Here is a 24,148-nt window from a genome sequence, read left to right on the forward strand (position 1 = left end):
ATAAATAGGTTAAATGATGAAATATAAAATTGTTTATGCAGTTGCAACACTAACACTTTTTTCCATAAATTCAATTGTCAAACATCGCTAGATCAAAGGTTTGCGCCACAATTCATTTATAACATAGAAAGTAGCCTTTAAAAAACGTTATTAATAAAAATGAATTATAAACGAAACCTTTGCTAGCAAGGAGACAATTTTTTTGTATTTTTTAAGAGAAAATGTTCATTAAATAAAATTGTGTAGTGCTAAAAATAAATAATAAAATGAGTGTATGGGGGGGGTGGTTTCTAATGAAAAGATGTAGAATAAATAAACCTATAACTAGAAAAATGTTTTAAAAGGAGCAAATTTATAAGATAAGTCAATCATAATCAGGGGAAAGACAGTAATAAACAGTCTACCACAAAGGCATGGGACGATGTCTGGCCAAAAATTCGGATACATTGATGGCAGGTCTATCCAGGGTAACGGCAGGGCATCCTAAAAGAACAAAATACCACTATTAAGACATCATTTTTTTAAATATTTAGTTAAGAAACTTACTACACACTGAACAGGTTTGCTCATCAGTACCATCACCACAACCATCACGTCCCGAGCACACTATGGCCGTTGAACGACATCTGCCATTGCTACATCTGTGTGGACAATAGGCATTGCTATCAATATTCTTATTCATCAAACCACCAGCGGTTAAAAGTTGTAAAAAGAAATTGGGCATTGAACGCGAGCCACACAAATGTGGTGGTTCATCACTGCCATCACGGCACGATATAATGGCATTACAGTATTCATATTCCGGCAAACATTCACCACTCTTGCAGCGGAAAGTGTGTGGAGGACAGGAGTCTTCTGACTTCAACACATTACAGCCAATTTCGTCTTCACCATGTGGACACTGTCTGCGACCATCACACAGAGCCGCCCTGGAGATACAACGTCCACTTTGACCACACTGGAAGGCTTCACTGGGACAGGTTTGATTGAGACGAGCATTGAAAGTACACTCTTCATCGGAAGCATCATTACAGTCAGAGCGGCCATCACAAACAAAGAACCATGATATGCAAACACCACTGGAGCGACACTGTAGGAAGAAAATTAAAAATTAGTTTATAATAGCCAAAAAATAAAAAATTGTAAACAAAATTTTTTGTTGAAAAGGGTTTCAAGAAGGATTAGTTCCTTTCAAACAGTTTTCCAGAAAGATTGAGGATGATACTTCGGATAAAGGAAGCTTTTCAATTCTAGAAAATAATCCTATAATTAATCAAATAATATTGAATAGTAAAACCGAACTTCCAGTATGAATTTGACCTGACCCAACCAATACAGGGAAATATGACTAATTCAGGTGACTAACAATAGGTACCTTAATTGTTTACATAATGGACCAATCAGATTCTCTAATCAATGAGTAGATATGTCTGATTCAGATACGACACTCCTTCCAAGCATGAGAGGAAAGAGACGCTAAATATATACTTCTTTATGCAGACATAGAGAGAGTGAGACACCGTCTCTTTCTCATTATTACAGCTTCTATAATAGTCGTTGAATCGTAGACCCAGTTTCTATGATACAATGGAAATGTAAGAAAATTGATTCTTCCAACATCAGATACCAGTCAAATCGATCTTTCAATAACACAAGTGGTTTTATAGGAACGTGCTCCTAGCTTAAACAGTTTCTTTTGGATGAACGTGTTACAGTTTTCAAGAGAAATGCCTAATTGTCTATCATCGCACACCCACCCAATTCCCCAAATGTCTCGATATCTTATTCAGAGACACCAGAAATCCTCCGATTAACCTAGATGCGGAAATGTCACAATGAATTAACATCACCATTAACCCTAACATCTCGGTATGCAATAGCAAACATTTCTATATACAGTTTCATTGTTTTCCAAGATCTAGGAGATCCCAGAGTTCTTACCAGACCATGAACATCCAGCTTAAGATATTTGGGTTCTAACATCAGTAATAAGAAATTATTCTCAACAAAACTCTAAATGCAGATAACATTATCTTGAATTATCCTTCTCTAATGTAACCATTTATTTCTTTGACTAAAATTCTATCAAATAGTTTCGTTTACCCTACAAAAACAATTGCATTTTAAAAAAAACTTACTTGGAATGTACCAGGAGCACAGCCAGTTCTCTCAGCACCACATTGAGCCGACGAAGCATCGTTTTGGACATGAGCGGAGTAAGAATTAGCGGCGCAATCACAAACACCACGAGCACTACAAACCGTATTAGGATCGGCCAATTGACATTGTTTATCGTTGGAGCAGGAAAGACTCAAAGAGACAGCTTCCAAACTCAATTCAACACGTTTACGAATTTCTATAATAAAAGAACAAACAAAAATCTCATTAATTTATATTAAAAGACAATTTCCTTGCAATCACTCATTACCTGTGGTGGGCTTTGTAGTCAGTAGACTTTCCATAATGGGAGCATCAATAGAAGGTTCGGCTGTCACTTCATCATTAGCATTCAAGGACATTAAAGGTCTTAGGGTGGTTGCTATGGGAGCTGCCGGTTCCATAAGGGTAACACGACTGGCCAAATTCAACATAGTTTGTGTAGTCAACTCCTCCATAACTGCTGCTGAGGTAGTGCTTTCAGCTTGCTCGTTATTCTCTTCCAACTTCAAGTCATTGGGTGTGGTAGTTGTGGTTTCTACCACCAAATTGTCGGCCTCAAATTGTTGTGGCTCATAATCGACCGAGGTATCGAAGGGCAGATCTAAGGGAGATAAGGTATGGTGTTCTTCAGTCTTTTCGATTTCATTGTCTTGTACAGGGGATTTCTCATCATCACCCGAAGCTTCTTCTTGTTCAACAGACTCCTGTTGTTGGCTAGTAATGGGCAGTTGTTGTACGGGTTGCATTTCTTGCATGTCAGGATAGAATGTAATAAGTTTATCTTCAGGATCAATGGGTGCTTCAGTCGAATCCTGAGTTGGCAATTGTTGTGACATAACCGATTCTTCAGAGATGTTAGTGTCCTCGGCTAAAAGGTCGGCTACATCACTTTCATGCATATTTTGTAGATGATCATTGTAATTGGAGTCGCCGGAATATTCGGGTTGTAGGGTAACATCTTCCTTCATTAGGTTATTCAAAATATCACTAATCGATTCACTTTCTTTGAATTCCTCGTTATCAGGTCTAACTAAATCAGGCATTATTTGATCTTGAGTAAAGTAGCCATTTTCTGGCATATTGTCATAGACATTTTCCTCACTCTCAGTATGTTCACCTTGTGGTACCTCATTGTCCTCAATGCTGTCTTGATTGGCAGCAGCATCTTGATTTTCAGTTTCCACAAGTTGTTGTGTTTCTTGAGGCTCATTTTCAGCCTCTTCATTGTCGTCAATTCTGTCAGCTAATACAGGAGTTTGTTGCTCGTTGTCTTGATTTGTTTCAGATGGCACATATTCAGTTTCAATTGATTCGGTAAAGTGTGAAATTTCTTCATTACTGGTCATTGGTTCGACTTCAGCATTATTTATATCTGCTGATTCTGCAACATGTTCAGATTCTACACTTTCATGTTTCAATTGTAGCTCTTCTTCGCTTATCTCTGTCGATTGTTCTACCTCCATTTCCATTTTATGATAATCTTCTTGATTATCTTCATTATCGGACTGTTGTTGTTTAACAGATTCATTATCTTCTAAATTTTGAAAAGCCTCCTCTGCTGTCTCCATGGAGTCTTCAGCAATTTCAGTCTGTTCATTGCCATGTTCCAAGGTATCTGTATTAACATTATCATGTTCCTGATTATCTTCTGTGGATAATGTTGTTGATTCTACCGAAGCTTCTTCATTTTCCATTAGAGTTTCCTGATATTGAGTTGTATGATCCTCTTCAAAATGTTCAAAATGTTCAACATTTTCAATTACTTCATTTTCATGATTCACTTCCTGTTGTTCATTATTTTGTGGAATTTCTGCAAGAGTTTCTTCATTTTCATTTAAAGTGTGTTGATTTTCTTGTTCTAGAGATGCGTTGTCTTCTTCATGTTCCATGTGGGGAATTTTGTCATGGCTTTCTTTTACATCTTCTTCTTTATGATCATCAGCCTGATCAATTTCATTATTAATGGGTTTTAAATCTTCCAAAGAGGATTCAGTAAAAGTTTCATGTTCTTGTGGTTCTTCATTATCTTCCTGAACCGCCGCGAATTCTTGCTGGGGTTTTTTATCTTCTTCAGCGATTTGAGTTGCTGTCTCAGTTTCCAAATACTGAGGCTGTTCTGTAATTTGTTCATGATCCATAGGCTGCTCTTCCTCGCTTTCAATAACTTGTTGAGATTCATTAGGTAAAATTTCTTCTAAAATAGTTTGTTCTTCTGCGATTTGATCTTGAGCTTCTGCAATGTTGGCCTCAGTTATGGCTTGTTCTTCAAAATGTTCCTCATCTAATATGATTGGTTCATGATGTTCCTCTTCGGTTGCTTCAGCAGGTTGATGTTGTTCAATATCATTAACATCTTGATTAATTTGGTCAGTTTCTATGGGCTGTTCGGTTGAAATTTCATTTTGTTTATCTTCATGTTGATTTTCGAAATCTTCAAACACTTGATGATCGGAGTCTTCAGCATCGCCATCAGTGTGGTTTTCTACTTCAGGCATTTTTTCTGTGGTTTCTTGCAACATTTCTTCTTGCTGTTCTGCGCTAGTGTCAGCTATTTGGCCCGCAGTATTGTTTTCATCAATTTGTTGGCTTTCAAGTTTCTCTTCCTCATTGTCTACGATCTGCTGTTCATCAATGACAATAGTCTCATCAGCAACAGCAGAAGCAGCCTCATGTTGTTGTTCTTCTTCTTTTTCTTGACTATTGTTTAAATCGATTTCTGCTTCTGCTACATTTTTAACTTCTTCCTCAAGTACAGCCGTTTGTGTGGTAATAACTTCATCATTGGCCAACATCACAGCTTCAGGCTGTTGTTGTTGTGTGGTTGCTTCATTTTCATTTTGAACACTTTCATTTTCCTCTACAACTTCATCGGTTTGATCATGATGAATTTCATTTGTTATTGATTGTAAATTTAATGATTCATTTAAACTTTCTTCTTGACTGTCTTGTTGTTGCTGTTGTTTGGGTGGTATGTTGTTGATTTCATTATTATCAGGGATTATGTGATCCAGTTGTGCAATATGATCTTGTTCAGCGTTATGATTTTCTTGTTCAACAAAGTGTTGTTCTACAGAATCTTCTTCATGATGTTCTTTATGTTCATCATGTTGTTCGACGGCTTGTTGTTCTTCATCCTCATTATGTTCCTTAACTTCATCATGGTCTTCATCGGATTGTTGGTCAACATTGTGCTCTGGTTGAAGTTCATGATTTTGTTCTAGCTCAGTTTCTAGCTCTTGTTCAGCTTCTTGATGATGTACTTGTTCAGATTCTGGCTCTTGATTTTCTTCATGTTGCTCCTGTTCTGTTTCATGAACATCTTTTTCTGGCTCCGGTTGTTCCTGATGATCTACAGGCTCTTGTTCCTTCTCTGTTTCATGAACCTCCTCTGTCTCTTTCTCATATGCTGAATCATGTTTATCAACATGATCTTGTTCTGACTCTTGAACTTGTTCTTGTACTTTTTCTGGCTCTTGTTCATATGCTGATTCTTGATGTTCTACATGTTCCTCTTCAGTCTCATGAACTTGCTCATGATTTTCTGCATGATCTTGTTCTATTTCCGACTCCTGAACTTCCTCTGGCTCCTTCTCCGGTTGCTCATGTTTATCTTCATACTCTTGTTCCTGTTTGGGATCATGTTCTTTCTCTGGTTCTTGTTCGTAAGATAATTCATTTTCTTCATGATCTTGTTCCTGTTCGAGCTTGTTGTGGACTTGTTCATGTTCTTTTTCTGGCTCTTGTACATATTCCGATTCATGACTTTCCACATGTTCCTGTTCAGACTCATGCACTTGCTGTGGTTGTTGCTCATTTTCAGGTTCAATATGCTCCACATGCTCTTGCTCCTGTTCTACTTCATTGTGTTGTTCAAGATCTTGTTGTGGTTCTTCTACTGGCTCAGGAATTTCTAGATGTACTTGCTCTGGCTCATGAACTTCTTGCTCTGGCTCATGAACTTGTTCCTGTACTTTCTGTTGATCTTGCTCATATTCTGATTCGTGTTTTTCTTCATGCTCTTGTTCCTCATGAACTTGATCTGGTTCATTTTCATGAATTGGTTTTTCTTGTTCTGGCTCAGGAATTTCTACATGGGCTTGTTCAGGCTCATGATCTTGTTCATGTTCTTGTTGAGAATCTTCCACATTTTCTGACTCATGCTTTACTTCATCTTGTTCTGTCTCATGTTCTTCCTGATGCTCTTGTTCTTGCTCATGACTAACTATTTGTTGTTCTTCCTGCTCATGTTCTGGCTCTTGTTCATGTTTTTCTGGAACTTCTGGTTCTTGTTCATGCTTTTCAACTTGCTCTTCTTCCAGTTCGTGCTCAAGTTTTTCCTCATGCTCTTTCTCTAGGTCTTCACCATTATGTTCTTGTTCCAAATGATCTTCCTGCTCTTGTTGGGCAGCCTCATAATCAAAATTCATGGTATTATCCACCACATCGCCATATTCTTCATTATGTTCTTCTTCATGCATGGCTGTCTCTGGCATATGTTCTACAGCATGCTCTTGGGTTTGTGACTGTGTGTGATCTTCTTCTTCCTCGATTTTATATGGATAGTCATCAGTAACATTGGGAACATCAAGGGTATCAGCATTTTCTGTGACCTCGTTTTGTTCTTCAGCTTGAGCTGGAGTTAAAGTTTCATGTTGTGTAGCAGTTTCTCCTTGCAATTCAAAGGGAGTTTTTGAAGTTGGCTGCACAATATCTTTATCATCTTCCCATTCTTGTTCTTCTACCGAAACATTCGAGTTTTCTTCTTGCTCCTCTTGAGGTTGTTGTTTAACGGGATCAGCTAGAACTGGTGTAACAGCTGGCTGTTCTTCTATTATGGGATCAGCTAAAATTTGTTGCTGGGGAGCTACAATTTCTGGTTCTTGCACATTATAAACAGGAGCTTCAGTTTCCTTAATGGGGGCTTGTGTAGTGGTAGTGGAAGTAGTAGTTGTTGTAGTCTGGGGTACTGGAGGCTGGGCTTCCTCAATTGTACTGTCTACACACAAACCAGCCTTAAGTTTGGCAGGAGCGGTACATTGGCAACGGCCGAAAAGATTGGGGATTAAGAAATCACAATGGGTGCGAGTATTGAACATTTGACAATGGGCATGACTGTAACAGACAGAACCAGGTGGAGCAGCTGCAAGTAAACAAAAAGAAAACACACACACAGATGGCAATCAGTATAAATTGAAAAAGTTCTTTCAGAATAGCAAAAGAAAAATCTTAAATATTTTAAAACATTTGAAAAACTCTACTTTTAATAAATATTTGTTTGTATTTAGTCAATTTTGTTGAAGCCCTATTTGGTTTTATCACTGTTTATAAGAAAATTCCCAAGCATCTTTCACATGCTACGTTGTTACTATCCACACCTGATTTTTTTCCTACATTTTATTTTGGTTTTAGTTTTTGTTTATGTTGTTGCATTGTACTTTTAGGAAACTAAACTTTGGTTGACACACTTTTTTTTCTTATTTTTTTGCTAGAGATTTTTGCCAAGAAGCAACAAGAAGAAACCTGCACAAAGCCATCAATAACATGATCAAGCATGATACATCACAATATACTTGCAATACCTATTTGCCGCTCAACCTGTTTCCACTGGTTTACCAACTTAGTCAGTCGTTGCCACAGTAGAAGTAGAAGAAGTGGTATAGAGTGGAAGTACTAGTACGTAGTCGTATGTGGTAGTTGGTTGGTTGGTTGGTTGTACGAGTGGTAGTTAAAGTCATGCTAGTTGTTGTAAATAGTTATTTAGTTAGTAGAGTTGTTCCCGTTGCATTTTTCTGCAAACATAGTGCAACATTGCTTTGGCATCCATCGTCAACTTGTGTTGTAGCCACAGACGCCAATATCTACCGTTTTGTAGTTGATGTTGTTTCTTAAACAGCAACAAACATATATTTTCTTTTTTCTTTCTTTTTTATTTCTTACTTTTGGGCAGGCTATCTCTGGCTCATGCTGCCAGCAGCATCACGATCATGATCATCATAATGGGTCTCAGCGTCATAATTATCATTAGCCAAGAGGCAGAGCTCTGACTGAGGAAGTCAATGGCTTTCATGCGCTAACATTTGCAGACATTCAAGTGCCGTTGCGCTAAAAATTTACTCGCGCGGTTTTCATTTTAAACTCTTTATTTTAACTCTATTCAATTTTAATAAATAAAATATTTTCCGGTGCTACATACGAATTTATTTGCCGCTGTTTAGTCTGCTATTTCTATTTCTCTATCTCTCTCTCTCTCTCTCTCTCTGTGTTAAATTTCTTTATTATGGCCAGCAACATTGCATTGGATTCAAGCAACATATTGCATTGGTATTGATTTAATAGTTTAATCATAACTTTGATAGTTATTTTGTAGTATAATAATAATGACGATCCTCATCATAATGGTCATCACGTGAAATATAAAACAAATAAACAGAGAACATAAAAAACGCCTTACAATTGCTGCCAGTACGAGTGCAAAAAAAGAAACCTGTTTCACATTTAAGCAACGTTTGTCACATGTATCATTCAATAAATTCGATAGCGATAAAATGGAACGAATTTCAAAGAAATGCAACATAGTTAACTTGCTGCAACCTCTTGCTGTATGCTTGTATGCAACATTAAGACACAAATTATGGCCAGCAAAACGGAAAACAAAATTCTACGCATTTTTTTCCGAAGTAAAAATGTTTTAAACGATCACAGAGAGAGCAGGAAAAAAATGAACAGAAAAATAAAACTAGTTTCCTTTTTAAGTGGTAAATTGACTGACTTACTGATTGATTGATCTTGTTTGTCATTTTGTCATTGAAACTTACGCGCTAAACGATGTGACATCATCAAGGATTAACCTAATTTGTGATTAAGGCAGGCATTTCCTTGATGAACATTTTGTTTTAGAACTAAAACATATTTTAGTTAGTATTGGTTGTATGGATAAATTAAAGATTTTAGATAAAAACCAGTATTTTTACATAATCTAATATAAATTGTAATGTGCAAAATATAAGGGGGTTTTTGGTAAAGGATAGTCTCTGATAACCAGGTTGTTTTTATTCAATCACTGATGTCAAATCATCACGACATAGTTTATTATCTCCCAAAACAGGGCAAGGCTGCTTTTGAGGTACTTGGATTGAAGTTCGGAGTCACCTCGCTGCTATTAAACTTGCATCCTTTGTTAGAGGATGCCTTGTGGACGCATTCAGAGGTTTCCCCAAATATCTTGATGTTTGATCGTTCGTTAAGCTCATTTTTGATGCGGATTTCGATGGCAGTTAGCATAAATGGACCGATTCCCTCAAAGTCAACATAACCCAGGCCATCGATCACATTCAGCAATATGTGATTGATGAATAATACAGAACCATTTTTATTGCCGCAAACTGATGAATCTAGATAAAAGGATATATGGTTCCAAGAACACGGCGCAACTGCAAGTCCCATGATTTTCTCCATGCTTCTCTTGTTCCTAACATGTAAGTGCTCTTGTTCCTATTCTGGTCCATGAAATTATTGATGCTGTTCCCCATTTCCTATATTTTGTTTTGACTCCTAAGTTGTTTATGTTATTTTTCTGGCTCTTCTTCGTATGATGAGTCATTATTTTCTACATGTTCCTGTTCAGACTAAGTGGTTATGTACTAGCTACATGATTTTCCTTATAATCTTGTTCTTGCTCCTATCCTGATTCATGATTTCCTGACCTCATTATGTTGTTCATTTACTTGCTGTGGCTGTGGATTTTTAACAAGATCTTTATATTGCTCTGGCTTTTAAAACTTCATGCTCTTGAACTTGAATTGATAGTTCTTGTTCTGACTCATGAACTTTTTCATGTTCTTCTTGAGGACCTTCCCCATTTGCTGACTTATGTTTTACTACTTGTTCTGGCTTATATACTTGATCTTTTTTTTTTGGACCAGCACTCAGGGAAAGCAATGTGTTGGAACTAGGAAAATAGGTTATAGGAGGGAGGATAGAGGGAGTTCTGGCTCTTTTTCCTGCTTTTCAACTTGCTATTGTTCAAGTATTTTTTCATAATGTTGCTCCAGTTCATCACTACCAAAATATATCTTCATAATCAAAATTCATGGTATTATCCACCACATCCCATGTTCTTTTTGATGTTCTTCTTCTTTTGCGGACTCATGCTTTACTTCTTTTTGTCCTGCCTCATGTTCTTCCTGATGTCCTTGTCCTTTCTCATGACTAGCAATTTGCTCTTGTTCTTTTGGAAATTCTGGCTCTTGTTCTAATTCGTGGTCCAATTTTTGCTCATGCTCTTGCTCTAGTTATTCAACACCATGTTTTCGATCTAAATTATCTTACATCTCTTGTTGGTCAGTTTCATAACGTAATGGGTCGATTATGGATGGCAATCGAACTTATGTTGCGTTGTCAGTTGCCTAAATGGTATTACAGATGGCAACTGGCAGCATCATTTTCTGTTGCCAAATGGCAACCAGAAATTTGTGGTTGCCCTCCGGCAACGCAACTGAAGTTCGGTTGCCATCCATAATCGACATATAAATTCATGGTATTATCCATCATATCCGGATTACTTCGGTGGAGACACCGGGCCGAGCTACTGGCGATCAAACATCTGCAGGAAGATATTTGGGGAAACCTCTGAATACGTCCAGATGGCATCCTCTAACAAAGGTAGCAAGTTTAATAGCAGCGAGGTGACTCCGAACTTCAATCCAAGTACCTCAAAAGCTGCCTCGCCCTGTTTTGGGAGCTGTTAGCATGAAAACTCCGACTACAGCAAACCCAGTGCAGATTGTGAGCAAAGTACCTGCGAACCAGATTTCGGGTACCCAAGATGTACCTCTCAAGAAACCCATCAGGCACGTGACAACAGACGGCGAGCCTCCGAGAAAGTTATTGCCCGGATAGGTAAAAAGTCTTGTCCGTGCTGTCATCGATAGGAGCGATTCCGATTTCTCCATATCTCACACAAACTGCGATATGATGGACAGAAAGCTGATAGGATTGTTCTGGCGAGTTCTCATGGGACCCGGGATCCCCCTCATTGTATTGATGTCGCATGGTTTCGTTTTCGGGTGAAGCTCATAGCCTGTTCAAACGAAGGATCTGCCCTGCTTCTCAAACAGACTGTTGCTCTGTTGGACGGTCTTTGGGAAGGAGCTAGACTGGAAATGATATCTGTTGTTGAGATACCACGCCGGCCTAGGTCTGACATCGCGACAGATTATTAGATGGTTGCCAGGGTCTCCGAATCCGCATGTCTTTACAGAAGGATCACGGTCATCATGAACCAGAAATCCTTAGCTCTTCTTCGGGAAAGGTCTACTACTTCTTCGAGTCGATCTTTCTTTGGGTTTGCCGAGGCGACGATAAGGACAAACCTGTTCAGGATGGCAATGAACCAATCCCCGGAGACATGTCCTGCAATAAGACTTCAAGTTCAATTGCTCATTTTCCTCTGAGCACCATAGAACACGAAGAACTCGGTAATGAAATTAACTTCAGTGACTCAAGTTAATTTCACATTCGTATTTTGTAGTAAACTTTGTTTACATATGAACTAGCTTATCCCACCAACAATACATTTCATTGAATTCATCAAATAATATTTAAAACTGACTGAAACTAATCAAAACATATAATTTTACAAAATGGGTCTCTTATCAATGTATTCTTTGAAATTATTTATTATTTATTACAGCTTAATGAATCGTATTACATTAAATTTAAGTATTAATTAGTAAAAATCCTTTTCAAATTGTGCAATGGCAAATAATATTGTCTCAATGCTATTTAAACAATTTACAAATGAACTAACTAACAAACTTAATAAATAAATTGTATCTGTATTAAGCAATTTAAAACCCAATACCTGTTTTAAGAAGCAAATTGAACATTTTCTTTATAAAAAGCTGCTACTAATTAGGAAAAAATTCAATTTAAATTGAGCAATTGCCAAGAAAAATAGCAATAGCTAATTATGCATCATGTTTTCTATACTATAGCAGTTGGTATGCTTAAATATGCTGAATTGATTTGCTATACTTAGCGTACACTATGCACATATGTTGAAGTATTCATTACCAATTGCAGCAAATTCATTATTTCCAGGAACTCTATAATGTAACAGCCACCCATAATTTGAGTTTTGTAGCAAGACATATTAAGAAATAAAAATCACACGCATGTTGTTAATGTTAGAGTACGTATATATTAGCAGCTGGTGCTGCTGCTGTTGCTGCTTCTGCTGCTTCTGCTATTTATGTGATTGCTAATATAGCGAATATGTTTGTTGCTGTTTGAAGTGGCATTCAAAGTACATAATAGAGTAAAGTTTTTCTTTTACAGTGTTTAGAGGTTTTATACTCTAGTTAGGAATTTTCCATTGAAATGTTAGTTGTTACTGTGTTCTGTTGTGTTGTGTTGTAAAACTCCTGGGAAGCTAAGCATGTTGCAGTTGCAAGAAAAACTAGTTACATGTTATCAGCAGCCCATGATCAACAGCAGCAGAGAATATCATGACTACACCCAGGGCCAGCTAAAGGGGAGGTGTGTTTAGAAATTATAGGAAGTCTTTTGCTTTTGTAGTATAAAATATATATCTATTTTTTTATTTATTTATTTTTTTGAGAGAGCCAGATGTAGGTCAAGTCATAAAATATGAAAATGAAAAAAAAATAAATATGAACTGCAACGAAAAACTTTTCTTTGACAATAATGAAAATTCCTATAGATAGTATAAGTAGTAAGTAGCTCTTGGAAATAAAAAAGAAAGAAAACTAGTATAATGTGTAAATGTGTAAATATTCATAAAACTTTTGCTTTTTTTCCAAAGCTGGCCAAAGCCATTAGTAATTATGATTGAAGCAACATGAAAATTACATACATATTAATGATCTACTAGCAATATCACCAGAGCACAATGGGTTAGAATTAAAATATTTTGAAAATAAATCTTACGATTTAAAATGGCTGTGGCGAGAGATATGAAATGCCATCATTATTCTTTATTTTGTAAAAAATAATTGACATGAAAATTGGGAAATTTTTTAATTTTCATATTTTTTTGGCCCAAATACCATAATTACTCTTTATTTTCTAGAAAATAAGTTTCTTAAAGAACTTATAATGTTTTTATATTGTTACGAAATTGTACTTGAATTCAAATATAACGATTTTAAGGGCTGATTTAAAAGTAGCATAATGCTTTCAAATAACAGTGCTGTAATAGCAAACTGTAACATATCTGTGGGCATTATTAAATAAAAGCTTTCAGCTGATTTGTTCGTAAGTTGGCAACGCTGTATTCGAATTCGAATATTCAGTTAAAGAACATTGTAGAAAGTACACCACAGATGGCGTATGTATTAGTAAGATCTAGAATATTCGAATTTTGACGGTTAAAGAACAATCTGGAGTGCAGATGGCAGTGTTATAAATAGTGGCAGAGGTTGCAGTCGTGAGTGAGTTTATCAGAGACGCTTTTCGAATAAACATCAACTGAGTGCCTTAAAGTGTGTTGTGTTTTTCAATAAATTCGTGTACATTATAAATTGTGTCTGTATTTCTGAGAATTTATAAACGTGTATAAAAAACATTGAGTGGCTATTTAATTCTGTGGTTGTTGTACATTTTGAATAAATAAAGAGTTGTTACAATTTTTAAACTACTAAACCGCTTTTATTTGCAATCAAAAGTATCCGGTATATTTAAGGGAAATAAACCAACGTTTTGAAAAGGTTAAAACGTAACAATATGTGGATTACTTGGATATTGAAATACCATAATTACTCTTTATTTTCTAGAAAATAAGTTTCTTAAAAAACTTATAATGTTTTTATATTTTTCTCAAAGCTATATCTGTATACTTAATTTTTCAATAGAAATGCCTACAATTTGTTAAAAGGATTTTCTTTTTTTCGAATGTAAACTGTGTTATATAAAACTTATTAATTCAGTCATGATAGCCCAAATCCCAAATGCTGGGACTCCGAAACGGGCAACAGTTTTAGGTACTATAATTTATTAAAAATTAACCATGTTAGTCGGTTACCGGTCCCGGGAAAATGAAGAAAATTATAATTTATGATTTTTTGTCGGTTTTTTTAACACATTGACTGCCACGTCGGACACATATGTGTGACACTGCACTATGCGGTTTACGCCACGTCGGACACATATGTCCGAAACGACTTTTACTCTCTAGAGACATGTCAGACAATAGTTCTGGATTTTAAGAATTTTTTCGATGTTGTCTGGAAGTTCCTCATCAAAACTGTAATCTTCACATTCTTCATCACTTTCTGAACTTGTACTGAGTATTTTTTCTAACTCAGTATCCCATAAAAAAATCCTTTTCGCCATTTCGTAAGACCCTCTTATTTATAAAAAAAAAATCTGTTTCTAAGCAGTAAATATTACTGACAGTAGCCTAAATTCCAATATTGACGTTTTCGAAGCGATTACGCAAAGAAAATGCTGATTACGCAAAGAATTTGCTGAAAGTGCCTTGGCAGTCAATGTGTTAAATTTCATTGCAATTTGTTAACGAACGAATCTTTTATCAAATATTATATACATGACAATATTTTGTGTATTCACAAGGTATCCTATCATGTCATATTGTAACAAGGTTTTATTTTCAAGCCGGATTTAAGCAAAAAACTATCTGTGATTATTAAAACATAAAACAATTTCGTGAGACATTTTAAACTCAATATTTGGGAGGAAGACCTCGTAAACTACTCGAATACGAAATAATTTAATAGCAAGAAAAATTACTCTCCTGGAGGTATCAATAATCTAAAATTGGAAATAAGTTCTCGAACTGTAATATGATCTTGGTAGCTATCTCTAAAAAAAACCGTAGAACATTTTAACTGATAGAGACAAAAATGGAATACAGTTCTCTTTTGGGATTAATATAAATACTATTTATGAGGGCCGAAGGAATAAAGACTGGACTTTAAGTACACAAATAAGACATTCAATTATGGTGTGGGACTGTTTTATGCCTGGAATCGGATTAACGAGGACGGGTCAATAAGTCCGTGACATTTTAAATGAAGCACAGGTTTTTGGATAAAAATTAATTTTATTTTTCAACATAGCCTCCTTTGAGCTCTATATACATTAGCCAACGATTCACCAAATTTTGTAACCCTTTCAAAAAATAAGATTTGCCATTTCTTTAGGTTTGGAAACAAGAAATAGTCAGTCGGTGCTAAATCCGGTGAATATAGCGGAAGGAAGGAATTCGTAGCCTAATTCATGGACTTTTGCAATGTTTTACTTCTTGTTCTGGCTTATGTTCTTTTTCTTAGTTCAATTCTTGTTCTTGTTCGTGTTTTTCTACATCTTCTGGGTCTTGTTACTGCTTTTGAATTTGATATTGTTGCTATTCATGTTGTTGCTCTAGATCATCACTATCATGTTCTTGTTCCAAATGATCTCTTCATAATCAAAATTCATGATATTATCCACCACATTGCATGTTCTTTTTGGAGGTTATTCCTCTTTTGCTGGCTCATGCTTTACTTCTTCTTGTTCTGCCGCATATTCTTCCTGATGCTCTTGTCCTTGCTCATGACTAACAATTTGCTGTTGTTCATGTTCTTTTGGAAATTCTGGTTCTTGTTCCAATTCGTTCTCAAATTTTTGTTCCAGTTCTTCACCACCATGTTCCATGATCCAAATGATCTTACAGCTCTTGTTAGTTAGCTTTATAATCTAAATTCGTGGAATTATCCACCATATCGTCATATTCTTCATCCGGTTCCTCATAATGCATCGATGTTTTTCTGCATGCTCTTGTTTTCATCGTTAAAGTCAAATATCTTTCCGCCGAACCATATATTCAGGTTTGAAAACATGAAATAGTCACTCGGAAATTCGTAGCCTAATTCATGGACTTTTGCAATGGAAACTGCATGTATATGCACTATTGAGTTTGTGGTCGAATGGGAGCACACGCGAATATCCATGCGATCATTTAAAATTAAAACCACTGAGCCATGTGAGACGCCTATCGCTTCCACAATATCTCGCACATTTGTCTTGATGCTAAAATTGGCAAGCATTTGAAAAGTTTACATGACTGAGATGCCCTATGTTTAGACTCTTGAGGGGTCTGTAAGGTCTAACATCAATACTAGAGTGTCCTAAAAATCAACAAATTTAAAAACCCGGTATTGTGTTTTGGAATAAACCGGTTTTGATTATTGTCTTTAAAAAAAAAACTGTTAAAAGGTTTCGGGTTTTGTCTTAAAAAAAACCGGTTAACCGGTTTATATTTTTATTTGTGGATGCTAATTAGAAATGTGTTAAGAATTGTATACTAAATCTTCGGAAATTTATGCAATTATTTTATTTTTAAAAATAGTATCAACGTTTTTCATAAATATGTTTGAATGAGCTTTAGAATATATATTTCATTGAAATCGGTTAACCGTCTTACAAAAACCGGTTTATCAAAAAACCGAAAAGTTTAAAAACCCGAAACCGGTGAAGTTTACAAAGATGAAAAAACCGGTTGACCGGTTTTCGGTTTTGAATACTCTAATCCATACATAATTCAAATACTACTCTGCTTCGCCCATGAGAAACTGCATGACCAGCAGAACAGCCAGTTAGAAATGTCCAACTTATTTCCAAAATATTGTAATTCCGAGCCACTGTACAGTGGTAAAAATGTCTTAGACTTGGAGTATTATTCTTTTTGTTATAGTTTTTATTATTTATATTTGTATTTGTATATTTATTATGACTTATGTCAGGTGTGTTGTATTATAGCTTAGAGTTGGTTGGTATGTGTATCATTTAACATTTTATTATTACTTCTTCTAATGCCTTGAGTTTGTATTAGTTTATATTAGTTTTGTTTTTTATTTTATCACCAACTAACTCATTTACTCATAAATGCACTTTCCAATGTGCCATGACTTAATGGCATACTTTTTCCTTAACTTTGTTTATTCAGTTTTTTTTTCTTCATTTTTTTTTTTATAAAAATATATTATTTATTTACCAGTTTGTTGTTTGTGGCTGGTGTTTTTCTTTGAGTGGTGAAGACAAAAAAAAATGAAATAAACATTTTCACACTGTTACTTTCATTAAAAACATTTATGATTTTATTTTCTAATCTTGTCATGTTAATATTATACGTTTCTTTTCTATGCACAGATATTTAAAAAATACTGGTTTATTTCAAGAACCGGTAAACTGTGGTTTAAACAAAAAAATGTAACATTTTAAATTAAAAAATATTTAAATTGCAATTAAAGTGACACCTTAAAAAGCAAGCAGCTTTTAAAGCAGGTTGTAAAGCTTAAAAACTAAGAAAGTAGCCATCAACAGAGCCAACAAAAATGTAAAAGGGTTTACAAGTCATGGGAAGGTAAATTTAAGAAACACCTGTCTAACAATTTCCTTTATAATCTGTATAAAATCATAAAAATATATTTACCAATTAAGCTTTTTTGTTGTTATTTATTTCAATACAAGACACAAACTCTTGTTCTTTAGATGTTAATCATTTAGAAAACCAAGAGGAAACTAAATTAAAACTGTTTAATTGCCCTGCAAAGCCAATTCAAGCCATAAACAGGACCCATCTTTACAGTTTTCAGCTTTAATTTAATTGAATTTGATTTTCTTTCTTTCTCTAATTCTTTACTCAAAGTGAAAGGTTGGTGGTTGTTCCTTCTTAAAATCTAACATTTCTTATTTTTCCTATTTTCTATTGCTACTTTTTAATGATTGTGTTTAAAAATAGCAAAAAAAAAAACACAAAAACTTTTCACATTTCCAAAATGACTGTAAAAATATATGACTTTTTCTTGTGTATTGTTGCTGACTGGCTGGCTGGCTGTCGTATTGTATTCTATATGAACATGTTGTTTGTTGTCTGGTGAAAGCCATTCACGCAAAAGATTTTACTGTTTTAAATGAGGTTTCAAACCAAAACCAACAAAAAAAATTGGTATTTAAAAAAATATATACAAAAAACCATATAATCTTTTGTCCAAGGAAGAGAATAAAAAAAAACCTTTCCAAAAATACAAAAAAAAAAATAAAGAAAATTTTTCGAAATTAGAAATTACTTGTATTTAAAAGATTAACTTTCATTTAGAAAAGCACATTATGCCTGCTAAAGTTATGAAAAATCAAATAAATTTAAGCCCTATTTAAAGCAATACATTAATTTCAATATTGATTTTCAAAATGTAACTAGTGCTTAATATTGAAATTAGATAAAATTGTATGCCTGTTATAATAAACTGTGACAATTTTTTTTAACAATATAAAAAAGTTTGAATTTTTTTTCAAAAATGTTGGTTACAGTTTTTATATAATGGTATGTTTCAAATTGCTATTATTTGAATAGATAATTTTTCTGAATAATATTTAATATCTTTTACTTAAGTTGATGGTCAAGTGCCAAAGTTGTGGCACTTTTTCGAAGTAGGAATATTCAAAAGTTGTGTATGCCAGAGTTACGACCTTCTACTAAGGCATCTGTGGCGTCCGTCGTCAAAACTGGAAAACTCCATGCCAATTAGAACAGCCAGTTAATTTAAAAGTATTGTGATTCTGACCCACTGTGCAGTGGTAAAATATCTTAGACTTGGAGTATTATCCATTTTGTTATATTTTTTATTCTAGTTTAAATGTCTCAATTTTGCATAAAATTAATTATTCTGAATAAAATCAACTTAATGAATAAAATCACTTAAATTGATGGTCAAATGTTACAGTTGTGATACTTTTTCTGTGTAAGAATATTTAAAAATGTTTCATGTCTCAGATACCCTATTTTGAGACGTCTGGTTTCTAATTGCTGTCAAAAGCTAAACTCTACTCTATGCATATATGAAATTTGATATTAATCAGAACAGCCAGTTAGAAATGGCAGATTTATTTCCAAAACATTTTAATTCAGTCCCACTGTGCAGTGGTAAAAAGTGTTAGATTAGGAATATTTCACTTTGGATGCAAAATTAACTATAAAATTTTGTTTAAAATTATTATTATCTGAAAATGTTAAAAGTTGTAGCACAAAAACTTTATGACAGTTGACTGTTTAGGTAAAGTAATGAAAGTTCAAGCTATATCAACCTAAGAATGAAGCAAATTTAAAATTGCCCCATTTGGGATTCAGAGAACTCGCAAAATTGTTTTTAAATTTTTTGGAAAAAATTTTTTGAAATTGTTTCCTATTTAAATTTAAATTTTTTTTTAAATTTTAAAAACTTTTTTTTTGTTTTTTATTTTTTTTTTAATATTAGCGAAAAAAAATTTTTGGTGAAAAAAATTCGGGTTAAAAATATTTTTTCCGATTTTGACTCATTGTAGGTCCTACTTACTATGGTCTTATATACGTCATTGCAAAGGTCTTTGAAATATCTATCATTAGATATCCACATTGTCATGGTGTTTTTGGAACCCAAAAAGTTAAAAAATATTCCAATGCCAATCTTACAACGGAGCACATGTAATGTTTGGTTTTTACAAGCTAAAATAAAGGAGTAAAATCCGCAAGCCATTTTGGTTCATTGTTTATCCGACAGGCTAAACTTAGTTATTGTGGATTCGTGTTCACACATATCATCAGCGCAAACATTCTTATCATAGAGGCATTAAGCTACATACACACGGTTGTCAGATTGTCAGGAACATGCTCAGAAAATGGCTAACACAACCATGAGAACTTATGTTGAAACATATGGGTGTTAACCATTAATTGAACATTTTCTGACAATATTGTAAGCATATGACAACCGTGTATACGTAGCTTTATGCATTACTATTAGTTCTGCTAGTTGCGAAAGAAGTTTCTCAGCTATGCGTAGAATAAAACTATTACGTAGTGCAATGCTTCAGGAAAGATTTTCAAAATATAGCAGTTTCTTTTCAATTCATTTCTTTATTTATAAAATTATTTGAACAAATTTGTTAGTGATAGAAAGGAAATATTGGTGCCGTTTTATAAAAATATTTTATAAAATAAATTAGCAGTTTTAAACATTGAAAATGAAGTAGTTATGTTAGCAAACTGAATTTTTGTGATATTTTAGTTTTGTTTTAATAAAAAATTATTTTTTTTTATAAAAAAAAATGTTTATTTTTTACTATTTGGGAAGGGCACTTGCCCACCCCACAATAAAAGTCTAGCTACGCTTATGCTTATATCTCAGCCATTTGTGGACCAATTTTCTCGATTTTAAATAGCAACCGAGCCGGAAGAATTTCGGAGATATTGATGTATGAATCGTGTGTAAGGTATTTGGGGGCTTCGGAAAGTTGATTTCAACAGACAGACGGACATGGCTTAATTGACAAAAGAAGCCAAACATTTGTGACATCAGGCACGATAAACACTGAAATATATATTACGGAGAGTCTACAAAAAGGGCTTTTACCTTCCATAGAACAGCACAGAGTGCCTTCATATTTCTAGCCCGATTTGGCATCATTCCACTATGGAAAAAACGCCCTTGAGTGGTATTCAAACAATAATGTCAATTTTGTACCATTGGAGGCGAATCCACTCAACTGTCCAGAACTTCGGCCTGTAGAAAGGCTCTTATAAAAATAGAATTAAAGATCTCAGGACATATCCGATTTTATGCGTAAGTGATCACCTCGACCAAAAAGGTAACAGAAGCAACTATAAAATCTTTAATGGGAGGATTTCCGGAAAAAGTGGATAAATTTATAAATACCGAGGAATATACCAATAATTTAATGTATATGGAATTTGTACAATATTTGAATAAATTTACGTGTTTTTGAGAATTTTTATATTGAACGGTTTAAGTTTTATTTAAATTTAATAAGTATAAGTTTTTTCTAGCTCACTCTTTATGTTTAATCAGAACTTGAATTAAAAATAATTTTACAAACACGACTAGAAAAAAAATATTAATTTGAAGATTTTTTAAAAGTTATCAGATTCAGAAAAATTACATATACGTGATTTGGTCCACATCAAAGTTTGTCTGAAATCAAGTGTTTAATTAAATGATTTCTCATTAGAGTTGTTCACGGGAATTCCCGGGACATGAAATCCCGAGAATTCCGCAAAATTTTCAATCCCAAAATCCCGGGAATTATTTTCCTTGGTATTAAGTGATTTTTTTGAACTTGATTTTCTCTAAGTGAAGCTTAAAGCTTCAAAACAAATGCAGAAGATTCATACCAGAAAAAATATTCAACCCAAATAGACCAATAACAAGTTCATTATTCAAAATATTCCAAAAACTCATAAATGTTCATGGCTGTCACAGAATTCTATCCGATCGAAATGTTTTTTTTAGTATTTTGCTTTTTCACAAAAATTTTTGGAATAAAACCACCTTCCGTGGAATTGAATTTTGCTTAATATTATTGGTTTATCATCAAGTTTTAATTAACATCTTTACTTAATTTTTGATTTAATAAGAAAAACAATGCAATTCAAAATTAAAAATAATAAAATATTTATTTTTTGCGAATTAACAGAAATAATTGGAATCTAACGAATGTAGAACAAAATCTAATGGAAATTGCAGCCATTGCGATAAAAATGACAAATGGTGAGAAGTTTGTATATAACCAAAATTAGAAATCGTGTCTTTATATAACATTTTTATTAGATTTTTTTATTTGTATCCAATTACATTTTAAAACCAAAGAAATTTTTTAGATTTTTAACGAAGTCTAAATTCTTAAAATTGAGTAATTTGTTCTAGGCGGGAATTCTCGGTATCCCGGGAAATTTCAAAATGAATCCCGATTTCCAGGAAAATGAAGAATTGCTGGAAAAGAAAAACTTTATTTCTCTAATTTGCTACAAATTATCTGGAAAATAGTTAATGCTACACTGTAGTGTGTCTACGCTTACTTGCTTATTGTGTCTTCGCTAAATGTCTACGAAAATAAAATGGCGTTTGTCAATATGCTAAATTCACAAGTCATCAACAACAGGAGGAATTTGACAATAGCTTTTGGCAATTAGCGCGTTAAATTTATTTTGCAAATTGGAAAAACAACTAGAAATATTTCAGCATAATTTCATTAAATGTGAAAATGTTCTCAAAATGGAAATAAGAATATGAGTAGCCCTGATATAAATTTCGTTTCCAATCTCTATATTAAAAAAAAAAACATAATTTAGGTTCATATTCAGTTATTAAACTAATTTTTAGGAATGCACTGAACAAATAGCAGGCAGAAGTTTATTTTCCGGTTATTTGCTGTCAGTAAATAGTAAACGTGATCAATTAAAATTTGGTACTTTTTACACCAGCTTTGTAACTTTGGGGTAGAGGATGACTAAAATTTTAACTTACATATTGCATGTTTAAAGAATATATGTATAATCACACCCAAGAGATTTATACTTGGTGTATGAGAAAAATATGTCTTCTATCTTCTGTTGTAAGCGTTCAAATTATTATATGCCACTACTAATTGTTATGATATGTTTGATATTGTTTTTCAATAAGCCTCTCCCCCCTCTCTATCTAAATTGTTGCTCCAACAACCCATAATTACCAACAAACTTGTCAAATTATATACCCACTTCTTAATAAAATATAAATAAAATTTGAAAAAAAATAAAAGAATGAAAATTAATCTTAATAAAATTGATAGATTGTTTGTTTAAGTGATTAACGTGTTTTGAATGGCGCCTAAAAGTAACAAGGCGTTCGTTCGTATGCTCTTTTCAACTTGAAACGCCCCAGCAGTCAGGCATTCAAGTGAAATGCCGGCAACTGCAGCAGTCAGTCCGTCAGTCAGTCAAGTGCAGTGGAGTTGCCTGCATTTTGTTTATTTTAATCTATAAATTTCCTGTGGTAGCCGGCCACATTTTTGTTATTTCATAAACGACACACGAAACTCGATCAAGCTATCGATCAATTCATTTGCAGCATAGATAGCAGACAAAAAAAAAGCCTTAACAAAAAATTATAATAATAATACAAAAAAGGCACCACCATTGATTAAGCCGGGCCGGTTGTTTGTTAAATAAAGGTGTGATTATAAAAAAGTGTTCATTGATATAGATTCAAAGATACTTTAGGTATATAGATAGATAGATAGATAGATGATAATGCTGTTGATGAGGAGGATGATGGTGATCATGTTTTGTTGATAATTCAGATGTTGTTGTTGCAGTTAATGCTAATGATGTTGTTGCCTTTAGGTGATTGTTTGTTCAAGAACTTGTTAAAGAAAATACAAAACAACAAAAGAGCCACCACCATCTTCATTGAGGCTTTCGTGTTCATAGCTAAAGTTGAAGTTGACGTTTTTTTTTCACTCGTCATTTTTAGTTTTATTACAATTTTCTATTTTTCTTTTATGTTTAATGAATTTTTTCTTGGAAATTAACCAATTACCATGATAATTAGTTGTTTGTGACTGTTCTCACATGTGAAAGCCACAACTTGAACAGAACAGAAAAAAGGAGTTTGAAGATTTTTAAGTTTGATAAAAGCCCGGCTACAGATGTATGTAGCTGGGATTTTTTTTGTTTAAGTTTTCTTTTCTATTTTTTGTGAACAATGCAATTAAGCTGCTTGGTTTTTTTTTTTTTTTTGTTACAGGCAGCTGTTGCTTGATGTTTTCATTCACAGCAGCTCACATCATCACATCATGATTTGGGAAAATAAATTTAATGCCAGACCATAGTGAATTTGTAATGCACTATTTTGGTTGTTGGGTTTTTTTTAGAGTTAATGAAAATTTTAAGGAATATTTAATTTAATTAGATTTAAGACTTTTTAATTTTTTTTACAAAAATTTGCAAATGGGAGTAGAGGAGAAATTTTGTAATTTCAGAAGAGTTTTTTAGGTTACTTAAATTATAATAATTTGAATACATAGACATTTATTCAAGAGATTTTTCACAAATAGACGATTTTACTTGCATCTCAATATAATAAATTCAGACATGAAGAGACTCGGACACCCAGAGAAAAACTGAAATCAAATTTTACAGATATAGATGCAT

General features: G+C 33.8%; 1 protein-coding gene across 1 annotated transcript in view; it reads right to left on the reverse strand.

Annotated features, from left to right (window-relative positions):
• Window positions 1-297: 297 nt before the first annotated feature.
• ImpE1 (Ecdysone-inducible gene E1) overlaps window positions 298-24,148 on the reverse strand; it is a 45,811-nt gene continuing 21,960 nt past the window's right edge. Inside the window, exons 4-7 of the mRNA XM_065504081.1 lie at window positions 2,429-7,300; window positions 2,139-2,356; window positions 547-1,090; window positions 298-483 (exon numbers count right to left, since the gene is read on the reverse strand). Coding sequence (XP_065360153.1) covers window positions 401-483; window positions 547-1,090; window positions 2,139-2,356; window positions 2,429-7,300 — 5,717 coding nt within the window. The 3' untranslated portion in view covers window positions 298-400. The remainder of the gene's footprint in view (window positions 484-546; window positions 1,091-2,138; window positions 2,357-2,428; window positions 7,301-24,148) is intronic.

The sequence above is a fragment of the Calliphora vicina genome, chromosome 3 (assembly GCF_958450345.1).
Source record: "Calliphora vicina chromosome 3, idCalVici1.1, whole genome shotgun sequence".
In the NCBI taxonomy this organism is placed as follows: Eukaryota; Metazoa; Arthropoda; class Insecta; order Diptera; family Calliphoridae; genus Calliphora; species Calliphora vicina.